The sequence below is a fragment of the Lynx canadensis genome, chromosome D1, assembly GCF_007474595.2.
Source record: "Lynx canadensis isolate LIC74 chromosome D1, mLynCan4.pri.v2, whole genome shotgun sequence".
NCBI lineage: Eukaryota > Metazoa > Chordata > Mammalia > Carnivora > Felidae > Lynx > Lynx canadensis.
In genome coordinates this window covers 64077227-64097298 of record NC_044312.2, presented here as the reverse complement: position 1 = coordinate 64097298, position 20072 = coordinate 64077227, and the positions used below count along the sequence as shown (strand labels likewise).

Genomic DNA, 20072 nt, shown 5'->3' with positions numbered 1-20072 from the left:
TGCAGTTGATAACCCTCCACCAATTCTAGGTCCCACTCAGCACCAGGACAGCCAAGGATATTATCAAGGATGGAGTAATTTGCTGTCACTGTGGTCTCTGTCATTAATTCAGAGTTCAGTTCTTCGTTAGTAGTCTTCCTATATTCTTGTGAGCTCATGGTTTCTCATGACCTTCTCATAAGGACTGAAAGTTTGAGTTTTATTAAATATCAACTCTAAGGGTATTGCTTGGCTCCTCCCTACTTCAATAAATTAGGTGAATATATGGAAGCCATAGGTCCCATTTATGAAGTAGAAATGATGATGGCCATGATATCAAAATCATGATAGGCAAAGACTTTATGGTGATATATTTAAACTCCATACCCTGTGGCTTCCTTTGGGAGACTGGAAAAGCTCAGACAGATATATGCCCAATAAAATATTTCCCTCTAATATAGTTCTGTCATATCAATTAAAGAATAATCCCTGACAAACATTTTATTGCATTCACTACATTCACAGGATTTCCTCCAGTATAAATTCATTGATGTAGGTAATCCTGAGTTTCTTCCTTCTCTTGAGTATGAAGTTTTTGGTGTTTTTTAAGGTTTGAACTCCTATTGAAGGTCTTCTCACATTCCTTACATTTGAATGGTTTCTCTCCTGTATGAATCATTTGATGTCGAATAAGGGAGGAGCTCCGGCTGAAGGATTTTCCACAGTTAACACATTCGTAGGGATTATCTCCAGAATAAAGTCTTGAATTTTTATTACTATTTTTACTCTCACTGAAAGCTTTTCCACATTTATTGCCTTCACAGACCTTTGCTTCAGTATGAATTTTTTGATGCTTAGTAAGATTTGTACGTCTGTTGAAGAATCTCCCACACTCACTACATTTATAGGGTTTCTCTCCTGTGTGAATGATCTGATGTCGAATGACAGATGAACTCCGGCTGAAGGCTTTCCCACATTGATAGCATTCATAGGAATTCACTAAGGTATGACTTTCTGGGTGCTGAATGTCTATACTCAGGCTCAAGGCATTTCCACATTTATTATATTCTAAATGTTGCTTACCTACTGAATCTAAATTAAATTTGAAGTTAGTTTTAAACTTATCACATTTTGAGAACCCCTTTTTCATAGGAATTCCCTGTTGTATATCAAAAATTGAATTAACTGACTCAACATCTAAGCTTTTCTTATTCTCACTACCTTCAAAGTTTCCCTCCTCAGTGTAGACTGTCTTGTGAACAAAAGCTTCTTCTGGCAAATTTATGTCCCAGTGTTCCTGGTTCCTGTATAGCCAATCATCACTCATCCAAGCATCTGAAGAAGGGGGTCCACTTTTGGTCAGTCTTCTCATAATTTCTCCATGAGACGATGATTCTCCAGAAATTCTCTCCTTTGTAACTGAATCTTGGTTTTCTGAAATTACCTCTCTGTCTAAAAAGAAATTAAAAATTCTATGAGCTAGCAGAAGGGAAATTGTTTAATTAGGAAAGGGATGCTAAACCACATAAGGAAATATGCAGATTTTATGGGTCTTAAATACAGAATGGAAATGTGAGGTGAGATTAGAAAAGGAGAAATATAGAAGAAATAAAAGGGACAAAAGTATTAAAAAGGAGGTTAGAAGATCATAAAATATGAGAAGAGCTATTCAAGTATATTAATGAGAATACATAGAGCTTGGGTAAAATATCAGCATATGAACTGGGATAGGGTGGCATTTCATAGTTCGCATTGTTACTGGTTCATAACTAGTTTGTGTGGATTACACATAGTCTTCCTTTCTCTAGAATCTTGTCTTTGTCTCTTTTAACCCATGCTGTCCATCAATAATAAATACACCCTTCTGAAACACCAATTTAATATCTTTAAAAACACATCTACCTTTACAGGCTCCACACCTTAACCAGCTAAAACAAACTTGCAATCAGTGTCTCTATTTCCATACAAGCTGCAGTTATTCCCCATATTTAACAAAGGCAGGAAAAAAAAAAAAAAACAAACTATAATCAAAGGTAGCAGAGAAACCACCCTTTTTCTGGGCTCAAAATCACTCCTGATTCTAATAGCGCTATGATATTTCTCTAGGTATTTCCTAGAATGCAAAACTTCACCTGTTCTAGTTAAGATTTAATTCTCTTGTTTTCACCTGTCTTCCGTTTGTTTCATTTAATAATGTCCCACTTCCCTTCTCAAAATTGCTTTCTCACTTAGCTTCTGTATAAATACTTACATTCTAGCAACTTTTTAAAAACTAAATTTCACTGACTTCCCTTTATCCTCTCACATATAACTTCAGGTTTATCTAATGCATTTACTTCCATACTTCATTGGTAGCCAAAACACATCTTCCACTTGGTCGTCTCACATATATTATCGACCCCTGCTTTTATCCATCTCTAAGGCAATGCCACTCAACTATCCTACTACTCTCTTCCAACTTAACAAATGAGCCTGAGAATTTCATCTTTCGTGTGGAAAGAACTTCCCTCAATGTCCTCACTTGTTTAGTGAGTTACTGTCCTTCTAATATTTACACTAGAGTCCACGAAGAGATCTTGAATAACCACTGCTCTTTAGCTCTCATATCTAATCTGCCCTGAGGTACTATTTTTTTATGAAATGATGTTTACCTCAAAGCAGCTCCACTGATATATCCAACTTTGTCAAACACATATTAATTCTGCATGGTTTAGTCTAATTTCTAGCAGAAATTATCTGTCTGTGTAATACTCACAGTGGAAACTAGACCATTAAGTCAGAATCTCTTGGGGTGGAGCCTAGGAATATAACGAGGGTATCAACTATAGTTTCGCTGTTTCTGCCTCACCAGCGTAAACTGGGTGTGTGGGCAGATAACCTATAGGTCTTCAGTGAGAGAGGAATCTCTTCCAAACCTGGACCTAATTTAGATGGTGAGATCCTGGACTTCAAGCTTGATGCCATAATGAGGTCTTAGGAGAGAATAAATATATTTAATAATGGGGAAAAAAATAATTTGTGGCCAGAGGACAGATTATAGATCAAAATGGCTGCACATTCATAAAAAAACTCACAGCTAACATCATACTCAAAGGGCGAAAACTTAGAAGCTTTCCCCTAAGGTCAGGAACAAGACAAGGATGTCCACTCTCACCACTTTCATTCAAAATAATACTGGAAGTCCTAGCTGCAGCAATCGGACAAGAAAGAGAAATAAGAGGCATTCATACTAGTAAATAAGAAGTAAAACTCTATTTGCAGATGACATGATACTGCACATAAAAAACCCTAAAGACTTTATCAAAAAACTACCAGAACTGATAAATTTAGTGCAGTTGCTGGATGCAAAATTAATATACAGAAATCTGCTGCATTTCTATACCTTAAAACAAAGTAGTAGAGAAATTAAGGAAACAATCCCATTTACAACTGCACTAAAAATAAAATATGTAGGAATAAATTTAACCAAAAGGGTGAAAAACCTGTACTCTGAAACCTATTAAACACTGATGAAAGAAATTGAAGTTGACACAAAAATTCCATGCTCATGAACTGGGAGAACCAATATTGTTAAACATGCCCATATTATACAAAACAATTTATAGATGTAATGCAATCCCTATCAAAATATCAATAGCATTTTTCACAACACTAGAACAGATACCATATGTTTTCACTCTTATGTGGATCCTGAGAAACTTAACAGAAACCCATGGGGGAGGGGAAGGAAAAAAAAAGAAAAAAAAAGAGCTTAGAGTGGGAGAGAGAGCCAAAGCATAAGAGACTCTTAAAAACTGAGAACAAATTGAGGGTTGATTTGGGGTGGGAGGGAGAGGAGGGTAGGTGATGGGCATTAAAGAGGGCATCTTTTGGGATGAGCACTGGGTGTTGTATGGAAACTAATTTGACAATAAATTTCATAAAAAAAAAAAAAGAGAGAATCCTAAAATTTGTATGGAACCATGAAAGACCCTGAATAGCCAAATCAATCTTGAAACAGAAGAACAAAACTGGAGTATCATAATCTCAGATTTCAAGATATACTACACAAAGCTGTAGTAATAAAAACAGAATGGTACTGGCATAAAAAATAGACATATAGATCAATGGAACAGAATAGAGAGCCAGAAATAAATCCATGATTTTATGATCGATTAATCTATGACAAAGAAGGCAAGAATATCCAACGGGAAAAAGTCTCTTCAACAAATGGTGCTGGGAAAACTGGACAGCTACATGCAAAAGAATGAAACTGGACCATTTTCTTACTCTACACAAAAATAAACTAAAAAATGGATTAAAGGGGCGCCTGGGTGGCTCAGTCAGTTAAGCATCTGACTTCAGGTCATGATCTTACAGTTCATGAGTTCGAGCCCTGCATCAGGCTCTGTGCTGACAGCTTGGAGCCTGGAGCCTGCTTCAGATTCTGTGTCTCCCTCTCTCTCTGCCCCTCCCCCACTTGCACTCTGTCTCTCTCTCTCTCTTTCTCCCTCTCTCTCAAAAATAAATTTAAAAAGGGATTAAAGACCTAAATGTGAGTCCTGAAACCATAAAATTCCTAGAACAAAATATAGGCAGTAATTTCTCTTACATTGGCCGTAGCAACATTTTTCTAGGTAGGTCTCCTTTGGCAAGGAAAACAAAAGCAAAATTAAACTCTTGAGACTATACCAAAGAATCTTTTGCACAGTAAGGGAAACCATCAACAAAACTAAAGGATAGCCTACTGAATGGGAGAAGATATTTTCAAATAGTATATTCAATAAAGGGTTAGTATCCAAATATATATGGAAGAACTTGTACAACTCAACACTAAAAAAACAAATAATCCAATAAAAAAATGCACAGAGAACCTGAATAGACATTTTTCCAAAGCAGTCATTAGATGGCCAACAGACACATGAAATGATGTTCAATGTCACTCATCATCAGAGAAATGTAAATCAAAACCACAATGAGACATCAGCTCGCACCAGGCAGAATGGTTAAAATCAGAAACACAGAAAATAACAGTGTTGGCAAGGATGTGGAGAAAAAGGAGCACATTTTGGGGGAATACAAGCTGGTGTAGCCACTGTGGAAAACAGGATGGAGGTTCCTCAAAAAATTAAAAATAGAAATACCATATGATCCAATAATTCCACTACTGTTTATTTAGCTTAAGAAAATGAAAGCACTAATTCAGAAAGATGTATGCACCCTATGTTTACTACAGGATTATTGATAATAGCCAAGATATAGAGGCAACCAAAATGTCCATTCATAGAGGAATGGATAAAAAAGATGTGGTATGTATATACAATTGAATACCACTCAGTTATAAAAAAGAATGAAATCTTGCCATTTGCAACAACATGAATGGATCTAACAGGTATCATGGTAAGTGAAATAAGTCAAAGAAAGGCAAATACCTTTATGATTTCACTTATATGTGGGATTTAAGAAACAAAGGAAAAAAGAAAAACAAACAAACAACAACAAAAAAAAGAGTCTTAAATATAATGAACTGATGGTTACCAGAAGGGAGGTGTGTGAGAAAATGGGTGAAACAGTTAAGGGGATTAAGAGTATATTATCATGATGAGCGATGAGTAATGGAAAGAATGAATGAATCATTATGTTATGCACCTACAACTAACATAACACCATATTTTAACTATACCTCAAAAAAAAAATGGATGCACATTCTTTTACACTCTCTTATAGAGCAATGGAGTTAATTTTTCTTCCCCTTGAAAATGGGCTCCTTCTGTGACTGCTTAGCCTACAGAATGTGGTAAAAGTGATACTATGCCACTTCTGGGCCTGGCCTTTAGGAGACTGACAATTTCCAATTCCTCTCAGGATACTCCCTCTCAGAACCTGGCTGGCATGCTATGAGAAGCCCATGCCTCAAGAAGAGGCCACATGGAGGTACTCTGGTCCATGGGGCCAGGTAAGTTCTCTGTGACAACCAGCCTCAACTTCCAGCCATGTGATGAGTCATTTTGATCATTCCATCCCAGCAGAACACTGTACCTTCAGCCAATATCGTATAGATCCTGAGAACTCCTAAGTCAACTCACAAAACTGTGAGGATTAATAAAATGATTGCTGTTTAAAGTCAGTAAGTTTGGAGGTAAGTTTTTAGAAACAATAGGTAACTGAAACAGTTAACTGTTCCAGTAGCACTTACTGAATGGCAAAATTGCTAAATGTATTTCTCTAAGCAAGTTTGTGATGTTCGCCTCATATTTCTATAACTCATTTTTCATATAACTCTATTATTCCCATTTTTAAAATAACTTTCATGTATTTTGTTATTTTCAAATCACTTAGTTCTAACACATAGGAAAATTACCAATATTTTTATTTTACATCTAGCCACCTTATAAAACTCTTAACAGATATAGTAGTTTTGACAATGAGTTTCTTGGATTTCTAGGTAGAAAGTTACCATTTACAAATAATAGCCTTTTTTCCCTCTTTTCTACTAATTAAATTTCTCGTTTTTTGGTCTTTTTGTTCATTAGTTACATATTTCAGGTCAACATTCAACAGGTTGAAGCAGTGGCTGCTAACTTCCAAGAGAAAGAAGTGGAGTCCTATTACAGGCTAGACCCATAACTGGCAATGTCACTTCTGCAGCATTTTATTGATTAAATAGCTCAGTGCCAGCTGAGATTCAAAGGGAAGAGAAACAGTCTGCATTTTTTTTTTTTTTTGGTTTAATTGAATAGGTGACACACAATGTTACATTAGTTTCAGGTGTACAAAGTCTACATCTTGATGAAGAGAGTGACAAAGATTCCGTAGCCACCTTTAAATCACTATAATCCATTAACGGTTTTGGAAAATAAATGACATTTACAGAGGCAAATTCCAGATTGACTGAAGTATTATATTTAAATGATGAAATAGATGAAGTCAGAATAAAATCAGGAAATATGTTTCTAATTTGGGGATGGAAAAATTCTTATGCATAAAACTAACAGATATAAAGCACTGGGGGAAAGATATATGATAACATAAATTTTAAAAATATGTATGGCAGACACCATAAATAAAATAATAAAAAACCTGCAAGATCTCATTTGTCGTAACTATGATCAATAGTGAGAATTTATATACATTTTATTATATATTATTAAAAACCTCTAAATTCTTAATAGATAATGGACATAAAACCATTTGCTGAATCACAAGTGACCAAAACAAATAAAATAATTTTCAGCTTTTTCATAATCCAATATACATCTATCTATCCATTTTTTTTCCCCCTTTGGTCCTATATATGTGCAAAAGCTTGATATAAAGGTAGGGCAAAAAGGGACATGGTCCCTACCCTCAAGGAACATAAAGCCTAATGTGGGAGACAATGACCTATACAGATACAAGTAAAATATAATTGTGACAAATGATAAAAAGAGAAGATTATGGTGCTATGGGAGTATATAACAGAAAAAACTAACTAGTAGGAAATGTGAAACTATCTGAGAGAAGACTAGGAGTCAACTAGGCAAAGAATAGGAGAATGAGATGAGAGATGATGATGGACTACATGGACTAGAGTAGCGGCACTACGTATGGAGAGAAGTGGAGACATTCAAGGGACATTTAGAAAGATAAACACACACACACACACACACACACACACACACACACACACACACACACACACCCCAAGTACTAGAGAGGTGAAGGAAGGAGAAGTTGTGTCAAGGATAATACTCTATACTTGTGTAACAGGATGAATGGCAGTGCTGTTTACTCAGGGAATAGAAAAAGATTAGAAAGGAAAAGTTATGACTTTGGTTTTATGGAACTGAAGTTATCTTTACGACAGCCAAGAGAAATGTCATGTCCTTCGGAAAAGAAGCCTGGGCTGGGGATACAAATTTGTAAGTCACCTATACATGTGTGGTAAGTGAAGGTGCAATTGTGGATGTGATAACCTCAGGAAGAAAATACAGAGTAAGAAAACAAGACAAAATGAGACCAAATCTTGAGAAATGCTGGAATTTATTAGAGATCTAGAGAAAGATTAGTCTGCAATAAGCAGAGAGAGAATAACCAGAAAGAGAGGAGGAAAATCAGAAGTATTCCAAGAACATACGAGTGTTTTAAGAAAGAAGAGCAGATAATACTGTCACTTGCTTTGGAGAAGTCAGTGAAACAAGGAACGAAAACATATCCACTGGATTTAGCTACAAGAAAGTCATCTATGACCTCAGTAAGAACTGTTTCAGATGGATATTTGGAATAAGAGACAAGTGAAATGGACCGAGGACTAAAAGGTGAGGAAATAAGAAAAGTATAAAATATCTTGAGAAGTTTGGCTATACAGAGGTGAGTGATAGAGAGGTTGAAAGAACAATTTTTTAAAATCAGTAATGACCTAAAAATGTTAAAAAGCTAAATGGAGAGGGGTGCCTGGGTGGCTCAGTCGGTGAGCATGTGACTCTTGATTTCACCTCAGGTCATAATCCCAAGGTCTTGAGATAACTCAAGATATCCACATTGCCCCTGGGCTGAGCATGGAGCCTGCCTAAGATTCTTTCTCTCCCCAAGTCCTGTGTGCTCTCTAAAATAAAAATTTTTTTAATTAAAAAAAAAAACATAAAAATAAATTAAAAAAAAAGCTAATGGGAGGACTAGCTAATAAGAGGCAGAAATGGTGAAAATATAAGTGAAAGAAGACAGGGAGAAATGGGGTCCAAAGGAAAATGGCAGGGGGGATGGGCACGGGAATTTACCTTAGAAAGGACGAAATTGAGTAATCTGCGTATCAAATTAATATAGATTTCAGGTAAACAATAGCGTGCTAGGGTGCTAAGAGATAATTAGTGAGTATGATTGGTATAACCTTTCTGTAGACAATATGGCACAAAGTAACAAGACCTTTAAATATATTCATGTCCTTTGAAGCTGAAGTTTCTCTTCTAATAAGGCATATCCTATGGAACTTATCAGACACGCCTGAAAACTGGGCAAAAACCTGAATGTCCAATGGCTGGGGGGAATGGTTAAATATATTATGATACTTGTATATGATGGACCATTACATGTGAAGCCCCATTTCCACAGACTAGTGATAACACGTAATTGCCCTTGGTATCATATTAGGTGAGAAGAACAGAATAGAAAACAACATATTCCTGATGATCCCATTTTGGAAAAAAAGAAATCTTCATAAACCACAGAGACACACCATTGCAAAGAAAAAAGCCTAATAAATAAAAAAAAAATGTTAATATTGCATAGCTTAGGGTAATGAGGTCATGGGTGAGTTCTATTCTTCATACTTTTCTATATATACTAAAATTTATCATAAGCACACAATAATTGATAATCTCCCACAAATAAAATGTTAATAAGAATAAAGAGATTATGATGAAGGTAGAAAGTTAGGGCACAAGAAGTTCTATAGTAAAAGAAGGAAAACTGGAAGATTACTTAAGTCACTCTTGCATAAAGCAGAGCTTTTTGTTTTCTTTGAAAGAATACTACTTCATGTTAGGTTGTCTAATGTTTGTTTACCTAGCACTTCCCATGCTCCAGGCACTGCTCTAAGTGTGCCACACATATCAACTCATGTAGTCCTCACAGGAACGTGGAGATAAATACTGTTATTAACTCAGTGTTACAGATGAGGAAACTGGCAGATGGGTTGCTCCAGGCCACAGAGCTTTAAGTTAAGTGTCTGCGTTCCTCACCTGCAACATTCCTCCAATTACCCACTTAAGAAATCGAATCTGTGAATGAAAAGCAATGATGACTTTTTTCCTTCAAAGCTTCTGCTGTTTTATCATCACCTCCCCAACTCTTAACTCAAAGGCTGTTAACCTCACTGTGTGTTTAACAAACAGAAGATTCTTACAAATGCCTCATATCTGCCTGGTTCTCACCAAAAAAAGATGTGCTTGGGATTTCTTGCTCTATTATCCATCTTCTGTCCTTACTTTCCAACTCAGAGAGCTCAACTGGTTTGGAAAATACATGTTCTTTTCATGGGGAACATGAAAAAACAACAAACAAACAAACAAACAAACATGACACTTCAGACATTTTTATAGGGAAGAGAATTCCATCCCTATGTAGTAGTCTAAGAGCTGCTGAAAGATAAGGCCAGGGGTCACCACAGACTTGTGTATTTCTAGCTCTATATTAGAAAAGACTCTCCCTCAGATACAGCAGGAAAATCTCCTATTGTGCCCATAGGACATTAGGAAACCTGAACCCAAACCCAAGTGTCCCTACCTACTGTAGTAGTCCTATAGCTTTTTAGCAGCAGATAAAGAAACTATTGATGGGCAGCATAGGTAAACACATAGAAGTCACCTTGATGCAATGAATTCAGGTTCCTATAGTTCTCCAGCATCACGTCCCTGTACAGGTTCTTTACAGCAGGGTCCAGTTGTCCCCACTCTTCCTTGCTGAATTCCACAATCACATCTTTGAATGATATTGGTTCCTAAAATATTAAGTTTCTTTTTAATCAAAGGTCAGCCCCAAAAATATTACTAGAGAAGAAATGAATTTGGAAAGAATAGTGTAGGTGCCTAGAATATGTAAGAAATTGATGAAAATGTTTGGGGTTCTAAGTTTTGACAAACAGGTTATATTAGAGGCCTATCAACTTGGTACTTGCAAAAGGAAAATCAAGAGCAGTTTTAACCTGAAATTAACTTTCATTTTGGTTGAGGAGAAAAAGACAGTTGGAATAACTATGGAACAAAAAATTACTAAAGAGTAAAAATACTTGACATAAAAGGAATGCAGAAGAGAAAGAAAGAGTTTCAGATAGATTGACAGGAATTGTAATGAAGACGGAGGCTCTGCTAGCAGAAAAGTTAGGGCATTTCCTCTCGAGAAATATAGCCTGCTAACTCCTTACCATTCAGGTCTCCCAGCCCAGCCCTTTCCTGATTACCCAAAGTAGCCACCCTCCTAGTCAGTGTCTACTGCATTATGCTTCTTTCTTTTCTTTGTAGTTATTACTATCTGCAATTATCTTATTTGCTTGTGTTTGCCTGTCTACCTCTACTGTCATTTCCGCAAAGGCGGGGATCTCCTTTCGTTTACCATCACATAACCAGCCCTTGGACAAGTGGCATGTTAGGCACTGTGTCAATATTTGTTACAAGGGCCTTCACACCATCAACTGCTGCATTTCCCTCTCCAGCATTCTCAACCTTGTCATGATGGGCACATTTAATCACAATGAGATACACAAATCTTTTCCCTTCCTCTACCTCAAAGCCAGATGTCTCTAAGATATCAGAGGACCTTGTGAGTAAATTATCTAGGTTAGTTTTGCCTACTTCCTCACCTTCTTTCCTCAACCCTCTGCAACCTGGTTTCTATTCCCATGCCTGGTACCTCCGTGATGGCAAGTGACAGGGCACTACTCAAGCTGAATTTTCCCGAAATTTTAAAGGATTTATCCTTGAAATTTTCTCATCCTTGGCTTTCACTGACATCATATCTTCTTGGTTTTTCTCTACCACTCTGGTTCTTTCATTTCAGCATCGTTTGAGGTTTCTTCTGCTCCTGCCTATTAAATGACATTACTCAGCATTCTGCCCTTGGCTCCCTTCACTTTCAATTCTAAACATTCTATGGGTAAGCTCTATTTCTCTGGTTTAAATTATCATCTACAATCCTGAGGGAACACATGCACAGAAAAATACAAAGATTCAATATTTTCCGAAGAGTGTATCACCAACGGAAATAAAATAGATCCAATGTCCTATGGAAGAAGTAATAGTCTTATGTCCTTAGATGGACCTATGTTTGGCAAAAGTTCAAAAACCAAAAAGAAAATGCAGGTCATTTCAGTAGAGAGCAGAATTCTAATTCACCTGGGAATTGCTAGTCAGTGAGTCAGCTTCCATTTTCTCCTTGATGCTCCCCTTCTGGAGCGGGACAGAATCCTTGCAGGGTGTCTCTGAGGAAGATGAAGGAAAACATTATGGAGACAGATTTCCCCCGGAGAAACATTTATTGATTTACAGTAGTAGTTTTAACATGCTATTCATAAAAATCATCTTTAAAACTTTGGAAAAATAATGACATCAGGCACTATAAGCAATCAGAATCTCTAAAGGTAAGAGCTCAGGTGTTATATTTTTTATTTTTTTATTTAAAAAAAAATTTTTAACGTTTGTTTTGAGATTGAGTGCTAGTTGGGGAGGGGCAGAGAGAGAAGGAGACTGTAGAATTCAAAGCAGGCTCTATGCTGTCAGCGCAAAGCCCGACATGGGGCACGAACCCATGAACTGCAAGATCCTGACCTGAGCCAAAGTCAGATGTTCAACCAACTGAGCCACCCAGGTGCCCCTATTTTTTATTTTTTAAATGTATTTTATTTTTTAAAGTTTATTTACTTTTTTAAGAGAGATAGAGAATGAGCAGGGAGGGGCAGAAAGTAAGGGAGAAAGAGAATCCCAAGCAGGATCTGTACTGTCAGTGTGGAGCCTAATGCAGGGCTTAATTTCACAAACTGTGAGATCATGACCTGAGCCAAAATAAAAGAACAGCTGCTTAACTGACTGAGCCACCCAGGCACCCCTAAAATTATTTTTTAATGAAAAAATTTGACAGGTAATCCAGTCCTGGGGATCCCAAGGGCTGCTGACAGGCTCTGAAGACATCTCTGGGTACTTGGAGGATAGTAGGTGTGACCTCTGAACTATCTGTCTTCCATTTGACCTGTGGAGACTAGTGTGGACAGTTGTAAATACATGCCTTTTGGCGTTAGCTGTGAAATCTTAAAAAAAAAAAAAGTCACATATAAGTAGACTCGTGCAGTTCAAACCTGTGCTGTTCAAGGGTCAACTGCATAAGAACAGATTAACTGACAGTAAAGATAGTTTTACTTCTTTTCCAATTAGGATGCCTTTTATTCCTTTTTCTTGTTTAGTTGCACTGGCTAGTACCTCCAGTATAATGTTGAAAAGAACTGGCAAGAGTGGGCATCCTTGTCTTGTTCCTTATCCCAGGGCAAAGCTTTAAGTCTTTAACCATTAAGTGTGATGTTTGCTGTAGTTTTCCACAGATGTCCTTTATCAGGTAGAAGGAATTCCCTTCTATTCTGAGTCTGTTGAATACTTTTATCATGAAAAGGCACTGGATTTTGTCAAATGCTTTTTCTGTGTCGAGATGATCTTATGAGTTTTCCTCTTAATTCTATTGTTTTTTTTTTTTTTGTTTCAGAATTTAAAGATTCATCAGTTACATATAACACCCAGTGCTCATCACAAGTGCCCTCCTTAATGCCCATCACCCATTTAGCCCATCCCTCCACCCACTGCCCCTCCAGCAGCTCTCGGTTTGTTCTCTATAGTTAAGATCTCTTATGGTTTACCTCCCTCTGTTTTTACCTTGTTTTCCTTCCCTTCCCTTATGTTCATCTGTTTTGTTTCTTAAATTCCATGAGTGACATTATATGGTATTTGTCTTTCTCTGACTTATTTCACTTAGCACAATACACTCCATTTCCATTCACATCATTGCAAATGGCAAGATTTCATTCTTTTTGATAGCCGAGTAATACTGTATTGTGTATATAGGTGTGTGTATGTATGTATTTATAGAAGTAATGTATAAATATATATGTATATAAATATATACACACAATACATATACCACCTCTTCTTTAGCCATTCATCAGTCCATGGACATTTGGGCTCTTTCCATTTGTCTATTGCTGATTGTGCTGCTATAAACATTGGGCTGCATGTGCACCTTCGAATCAGCATTTTTATATCCTTTGGATAAATACTTAATAGTGCAATTGTTTCCCCTTAATTCTGTATGGTGTATAATGTTGATTTTCATATGGTGAACCATCCTATATTCCTGGGATAAATACCACTTGGTCATGGTGTATAATCTTCTTAATATGATGCTGGGTTTGTTTTGCTAGTTTTGTGATAGCTTTGTCTGTCTTTGGCATCAAGTTAAACTCATCATAGAATAAGGTAGGAAATATTCCTTCCTCCCCTATTTTTTTAAAAAGTGTGAGAAACGGGTTCTGTGCTGACAGGTCAGAGCCTGGAGCCTGCTTCAGATTCATTCTCTCTCTCCCCCTCTCTCTGTCTCTCTGTCTCTCTGTCTCTCTCTCTCTCTGCCCCGCCCCCACTTGCACTCAGTCTCTGTCTCAAAAATAAACAAACATTAAAAAAAAATTTTTTTTTTAAGTGTGAGAAAGATTGGTGTTAATTCCTTAAATTTTTGATAGAATTCACCAGTGAAGCCATCTAGTCCTTGGGTTTTGTTGAAATTTTTTTGATTACTGATTCTATCTTTTCTGTTGTTAAAGAGGAGTTCAGATTTTCTATTTCTTCTTGAATCAGTTTTGGCAGTTTGTGTGTTTTTGGAATTTTTCTACTTAATCTAAATTAATTTTTTGGTATATAATTGTTCATAGTATTCTCTTATAATCCTTTTGATTTATGCAAGGTCAGTGGAGATGTGCCTACTTTTATTCCTGATTTTAGTTATCTCATTCTTCATGCTTTTGTTGTGTAGCTAAGCCTTTGTCAATTTTGCTATTCTTTTCAAATGACCCACTTATGGTTTCATTGGTTCTATCGTTTTTCTGTTCTCTAGTTCATTTATCTCTTTTTAATCTTTCTTATTTTAATTTCTACATACTTGTGAATTTTCCAGATATCCTTCTGTTATTGATTTCTAATTCCATCCTACTGTGGTCAGAAAAGATACTTTGTAGGATTTAAATGTTTCTATTAATTGTGACTTGTTTTGGCCTAACATGTGGTCTATCTTGGAGAATGTTCCATGTGGACTTGAGAAGAATGTACATACTGCCACTATTGGGTAGAGTGCTACTTTAGTTTATAGCATTGTTCAAGTCTTCTATTTCCTTTTTTGTCTTTTTTCTAGTTGTTCTATCCACTAATGAAAGTGGGGTGCTAAAGTCTCCAACTAGTATTCTTGATCTCTTTCTCCCTTCCTGTCAGTTTTTGCTTCATATATTTGGGGGCCTGATTGTTGCAGTTCTTGCTCACTTAATTACTTTTTTTGAACTGATTTGTAAAGTCTATATTCTTTGTTGTGTGTGCCCACTTAAGTCTGTTCCCTTAGCTTAGTGGTCAGCTAGTGATTCCACATAGATTTCCTTAAATACCTGGAACCAAACCAAACCAAACCAAACAAAAACCCATTTCCTAGTCTTTGCAGATGTGCTGCATGTGTTGAGGCATGCCTTCACCACTTAGCCAGATAATTTTTTTCAACTTTACATTCACCTTTAGTTCCTGCTTATGCAAAGCCTGAAGGCCAGTCAGAGGTGAGAGTTAAGGCCATATCAGGTGTTTCTGAACATGTGCCCAGCCTTCTAAATCTCTAGGGATACACAGAAACTTTTCAAATCCTTTATTCCCCAAAGCATCTCATACCCCAGCTTTCCCATTAAATGCTTTGACAAATGACCCCTAGGTGGCCACCTCAGCCCCAGGACAGTTCTGAGTCAGATAAAATAAGGGCAATAAAATAAGGGCAATTGGGTGGCTTCTTCAGAGAGCCAAGACAGAAACTAAAAACCTTTCTCAGTCCTCTATTACCCAGCAACCTCTCCTTTCCTTCTCAATTAAACTTCAAGAATTTTCTAGGGGCACCTGGGTGGCTCAGTTGGTTGAGCAATTGACCGGCTCAGGTCACGATCTTGTGGTTTGTGAGTTCAAGCCCTAAATTGGGCTCTGTGCTGAAACCCTTGAGCCTGCTTTGGATTCTGTGTCTCTGTCTCTCTCTGCCCCTTCCATACTCATGCTCTGTCTCTCTCTCTCTCTCAAAAATAAATGAACATTAAAAAGATTTAAAAAGAAAGAATTGCCTATAGTCATTTTGATATTCATACCTCATCCATCCATTCTTTTTTTTTTTTTTTTTTTTTGGTGGGGGTGTGGGGGGCATGTGATAGGGAGAATAACAGACGCCAGAGATACCTACATCCCTAATCCTTGAATACACTGGCAAAAGGGACTCAGCAGATATGATCAAAGTTAAGGACCCTGAGATGAGGAATCATCCTGGATTATTTGGGTGATCATAATCTAATCACATGAATCCTAAAAAACAGAGAAGAGAAGGTTTCCCAGCTATGGTCAGTGAAAATGGGAGAGAGTGCAAACATGCATAATCAAGCAAGTGCACGTACTGTGACAACAGAATGGAGGGTAAGAGAAGGCAATTGGAAAGGACATGGCTCAGGGGAGCCTGAGTGGCTCCGTCCGTTGAGCATCTGACTTCAGCCCGGGTCATGGTTTTGCGGTTCGTGCGTTTGAGCCCTGTGTTGGGCTTTGTGCTGACAGTGTGAAGCCTGCTTTGGATTCTCTGCCTCCCTTTCTCTCTGACCCTCCCTTGCTTATGCACACTCTGTCTCAAAAATAAATATTTAAAAAAATTAAAAATAAAAAAAGGGACATGACTCTCCACTGACAGCTTTCAAGATGGGGGTAGAAAATCATGAGGCCCAGAAAGGAATGCAGTCCTACCAATGCCTTGATTTTAGCCCAGGGAGACCCATGTTATTAGACTACTCATCTATAGACCTGTAGGATAATACATTCGCATTGTTTTAAGTCACTAAGTTTGTGGTCATTTGTTATGGCAGTAGTAGAAAACTAATAAAACTAACTACAAATAAGTACCACCTCAACTCCTTCTCTGAAACTGTTCTAAAGCTTAACAATAACTTCATAATCAACAATTTCAGTAAATTACTTTCAACACTCACTTAAAAAATTTTTTTTAATGTTTATTTTTATTTTTGAGGGACAGAGAGAGACAGCATGAGTGGCAGAGGGGCAGAGGAGAGAGACGCAGAATATGAAGTAGGCTCCAGGCTCTGAGCTGTCACCACAGAGCCTGACGCGGGGCTCAAACTCACGAGCTGTGAGATCATGATCTGAGCCGAAGTCAGACACTCAACTGACTGAGCCACACAGGTGCCCCTCAAAACTCATCTTAATAGGACTTTTTCGCTGCACCATTATTAACACTCACTTCCTGAAGATTTCTCCTTTCTTAGCTCAAGATACTAATATTTCCTGGTTCTCTGATGTCCTAGATTACTGTTTTCTAGCCTGCTTACCTGGCTTTTCTTCTTCTGTTTAATCCGTTATTTCTTTTTCAAATAAGGACTACTGGATACCAACAATAATGATATCATCACTGTCCCCACTCAATAATTCTTTATCAAATATCTAATCAATTACCTCATGACTTATAAGGTCCACACATTTATATGACTGGTTATACATCTTTTACATTTCTTTTAATTTCTAAATCCCTCTTCCATACCCCTACTTCTCCCTTAAAATTATTTTGTTCTAGAAACTAGATTGCCTTGTAGTTTCTCAGAGTTTAGATTTTACTAATGGCATTCCCATGGTATAATTTAAAATGTTCCCCTCTCCTTTGTATTTCCTGTAATGGGTAGTTAAATCTATGGTAACTATTAAATATTGATGTTCCCCAAGGAAATGTATTTCTCCTACTTCAATTCATACCTGTAAGTTTCCAAATCTTCTCTTTCTGAACACCAAAGCCACACTGTTAACTATGTATTAGTTTATTCATTGTGTATGGCCCATAGAGACCTCAAATTCAACATGCCACATAATTACTGTATAAGTCCCCTCCCATAAAATCTGCTACTTATGCTCCATTCATGTAAGGCTGAGCACGGACATTTACATCAAATCTTATCTCATTCACCCCTTATATTCAGCCCATAATTCCTTTAGGTTCAAACTCCTGTTTTCCCAATGCTCCCTCATTCTTTTCTTTTTTTTTTTTTTAAATGTTTATTTATTTTTGAGAGAGAAAGAGCGTGAGTGAGGGAGGGGCACAGAGCGAGGGAGACACAGAATCTGAAGCAGGATCCAGGCCCTGAGCTGTCAGCACAGAGCCTGATGAGGGGCTCGAACTCACGAACCATGAGGTCATGACCTGAGCCAAAGTCAGACGCTTAACCAACTGAGCTACCCAGGTGCCCCTCAATGCTCCCTCATTCTTTAACACTTCATCTATCTTAACAGATTTTCCAGTTTTCAGAGCCCTCATGTCCTTTACAGAAAAAGTTTATCAACATCTTGTTTAAAGAGCCAGATAGTAAATATTTTGGGTTTTGCAGGCAATAGTTTCTCTGCTATACCTAGTCAACCCTGGTCATAGTATGAAAACAACTGTGGCCAAAATGTAAATAAGTGGGCGTGGCTGTGTTCCAAAAAAACTACCTCCAAAAATATTGGCCTTTGGGCCATAGTCTGCCAACCACTCCCTCAATACTGATATCAAAATTTTTAAGTTTATTTATTTTGAGAGAGAGAGAGAGAGAGAGAGAGAGAGAGAGAGAGAGGAAATTCCAAGCAGGCTCCATACTCTCAATGTGAAGCCTGACGCCGAGCTTGATCCCACAAACAGTGAGATCATAACCTGAGCCGAAATCAAGAGCTGGATGCTTAAACAACTGAGCCACCCAGGCGCCTGGATATCAAAATGTTTTAAAAGGCAAACTGAATAGATTTCCCTACCCAATCTGTGAGATCTCATTCTCTAAAAGCCAGGTAAGCAGGCTAGAAAGCTTTCTATTTCCTACAGAATAAAATCCATGCCTCCTGATAAAGTCCTTCATGATCTGGCCCTTGATACCCTCTAGCTTCAGAAAAAAGGAATTTCTTTTCAAATGGAAAGACTCCATTACTTTTCTTTTTAAAGTTCATTTTTTTTTTCTTTTTAATTGAGGTATAATTGACACATAATGTCATACAGTTGACCCTTGAACAACACAGGCACCAACCTCCTGAGCAGTTGGAAATCTGTGTATAACTTTTAATTCTCCCAAATTTTAACTACTAACAGCTTACCACTGACAGAGCCATAACAATAAGCACTGTAATGCATATTTTATGAATGTATTACATTCTGTATTCTTATAATAAAGTAAGCTAGAGAAAAAAAATGTTCAAAAAATCATAAGAAAAAATACATTTACAATACTGTCTGTATTTATTAAAAAAAAAATCCATGTATAATTGGACCCACACAGTTCAAACCCATGTTGTTCAAGGGTCAACTGTATTAGCTTCAGGTATACAACATCATGATTCAATTATATATATCGCAAAATGATCATAAGAAGTCAGGTTAACATCAGTCACCATATATGAATTTTTTTTCTTATAATGAGAACTCTTAAGATCTAATCTCTTAACAACTTCCAAATATGCAATACAGTATTATCAACTATAGTCACTATGCTGTACATTATATCCCCATGACTTATTTATTTTGTACTTGGGAGTTATATTTTATATCTTGTGACCCTCCACCCACTTGGCCCATACCCCACCTCTGGCAACCACCAATCTGTTCTTGTATCTATGAGCTAATTTTCCTTTTTTTTTTTTTTTTTTTAAATTCCAAGTAAGGGTCAACTATTCTACCACCAACTCTTTACATTCTTACCTTCATCTTTAAGCATTCCAATCACATCCTCTATGAGGGTCACCACTTCCTTGCTGTTCTTTGGATGTTGTAAATTCACCCAAGTCCTAATGTCTTCAGGGAGAATTGTCAGAAATTGTTCCAGCACCAACAGCTCTAGGATCTGTTGCTTTGTATGAACTTCTGGTTTCAGCCACTGAAGACAGAGCTTCCAGAGTTGGCACAGGGCTTCATGAGGCCCAGACACATCCAAATACTGGAAATGTCTGAACTTTCGACGAGAGGCCTCGGAGTCACATGTTTCCATGACTGGGATGGATTCCTGCTGCCAAGACACATGTGCTTTCAGGGCCTCACTTTGTTCATGTAGAGTCAGGCTTTGAGGTTTTGACATAGCCATCAACTTGTCCAGAGGCTGCATCTTCCCAGACAGAACTCCCACTATAGTTCCAATTTGTTTTACTAGAGGATTCTAATAATTCTTGGGTGAAGCACATGTGTACTATATATATGCAATGTGATTTGAACCAAGTTCTATCTCAATAAGAGAAAAGTTCCAGGAGCTTCAGATACAAAGCCAACATTCTGGTACCTGAGGAAATGAAAAAAAGATACCAATATGACCTATATTTAACGAA

General features: G+C 37.3%; 1 protein-coding gene across 3 annotated transcripts; it reads right to left on the bottom strand.

Moving 5' to 3' along the window:
• Positions 1 to 458: 458 nt before the first annotated feature.
• On the bottom strand, positions 459 to 20010 carry ZNF215 (zinc finger protein 215). 3 transcript variants are annotated; one of them, XM_032595029.1, is made up of 6 exons: positions 19456 to 20010; positions 11823 to 11908; positions 10300 to 10432; positions 9867 to 9962; positions 7958 to 7962; positions 459 to 1390 (listed from the first exon to the last, which is right to left on the bottom strand). In XM_032595029.1, the coding sequence occupies exons 1-6, from the start codon at positions 19853 to 19855 to the stop codon at positions 524 to 526; spliced, it is 1587 nt and encodes a 528-aa protein (XP_032450920.1). In that variant the 5' UTR covers positions 19856 to 20010; the 3' UTR covers positions 459 to 523. The 3 variants fall into 3 exon arrangements, with proteins under 3 accessions (XP_032450920.1, XP_032450919.1, XP_032450921.1); XM_032595028.1 differs by lacking the exon at positions 7958 to 7962 and having other exon boundaries at positions 459 to 1431; positions 11823 to 11902; positions 19450 to 20010; XM_032595030.1 differs by lacking the exons at positions 7958 to 7962; positions 9867 to 9962 and having other exon boundaries at positions 459 to 1431.
• Positions 20011 to 20072: the final 62 nt, after the last annotated feature.

Coding starts and splice junctions, on each gene's coding strand:
- ZNF215 (XM_032595028.1), bottom strand. CDS start 19,855: ATGCAGCCTCTGGACAAGTTGATGGCTATGTCAAAACCTCAAAGCCTG. Junction 10,433..11,822: donor CACTGACTAGCAATTCCCAG/GTGAATTAGAAT, acceptor TTAATATTTTAG/GAACCAATATCATTCAAAGA. Junction 1,432..9,866: donor CCCAAGCACATCTTTTTTTG/GTGAGAACCAGG, acceptor ATTTCTTTTTAG/ACAGAGAGGTAATTTCAGAA.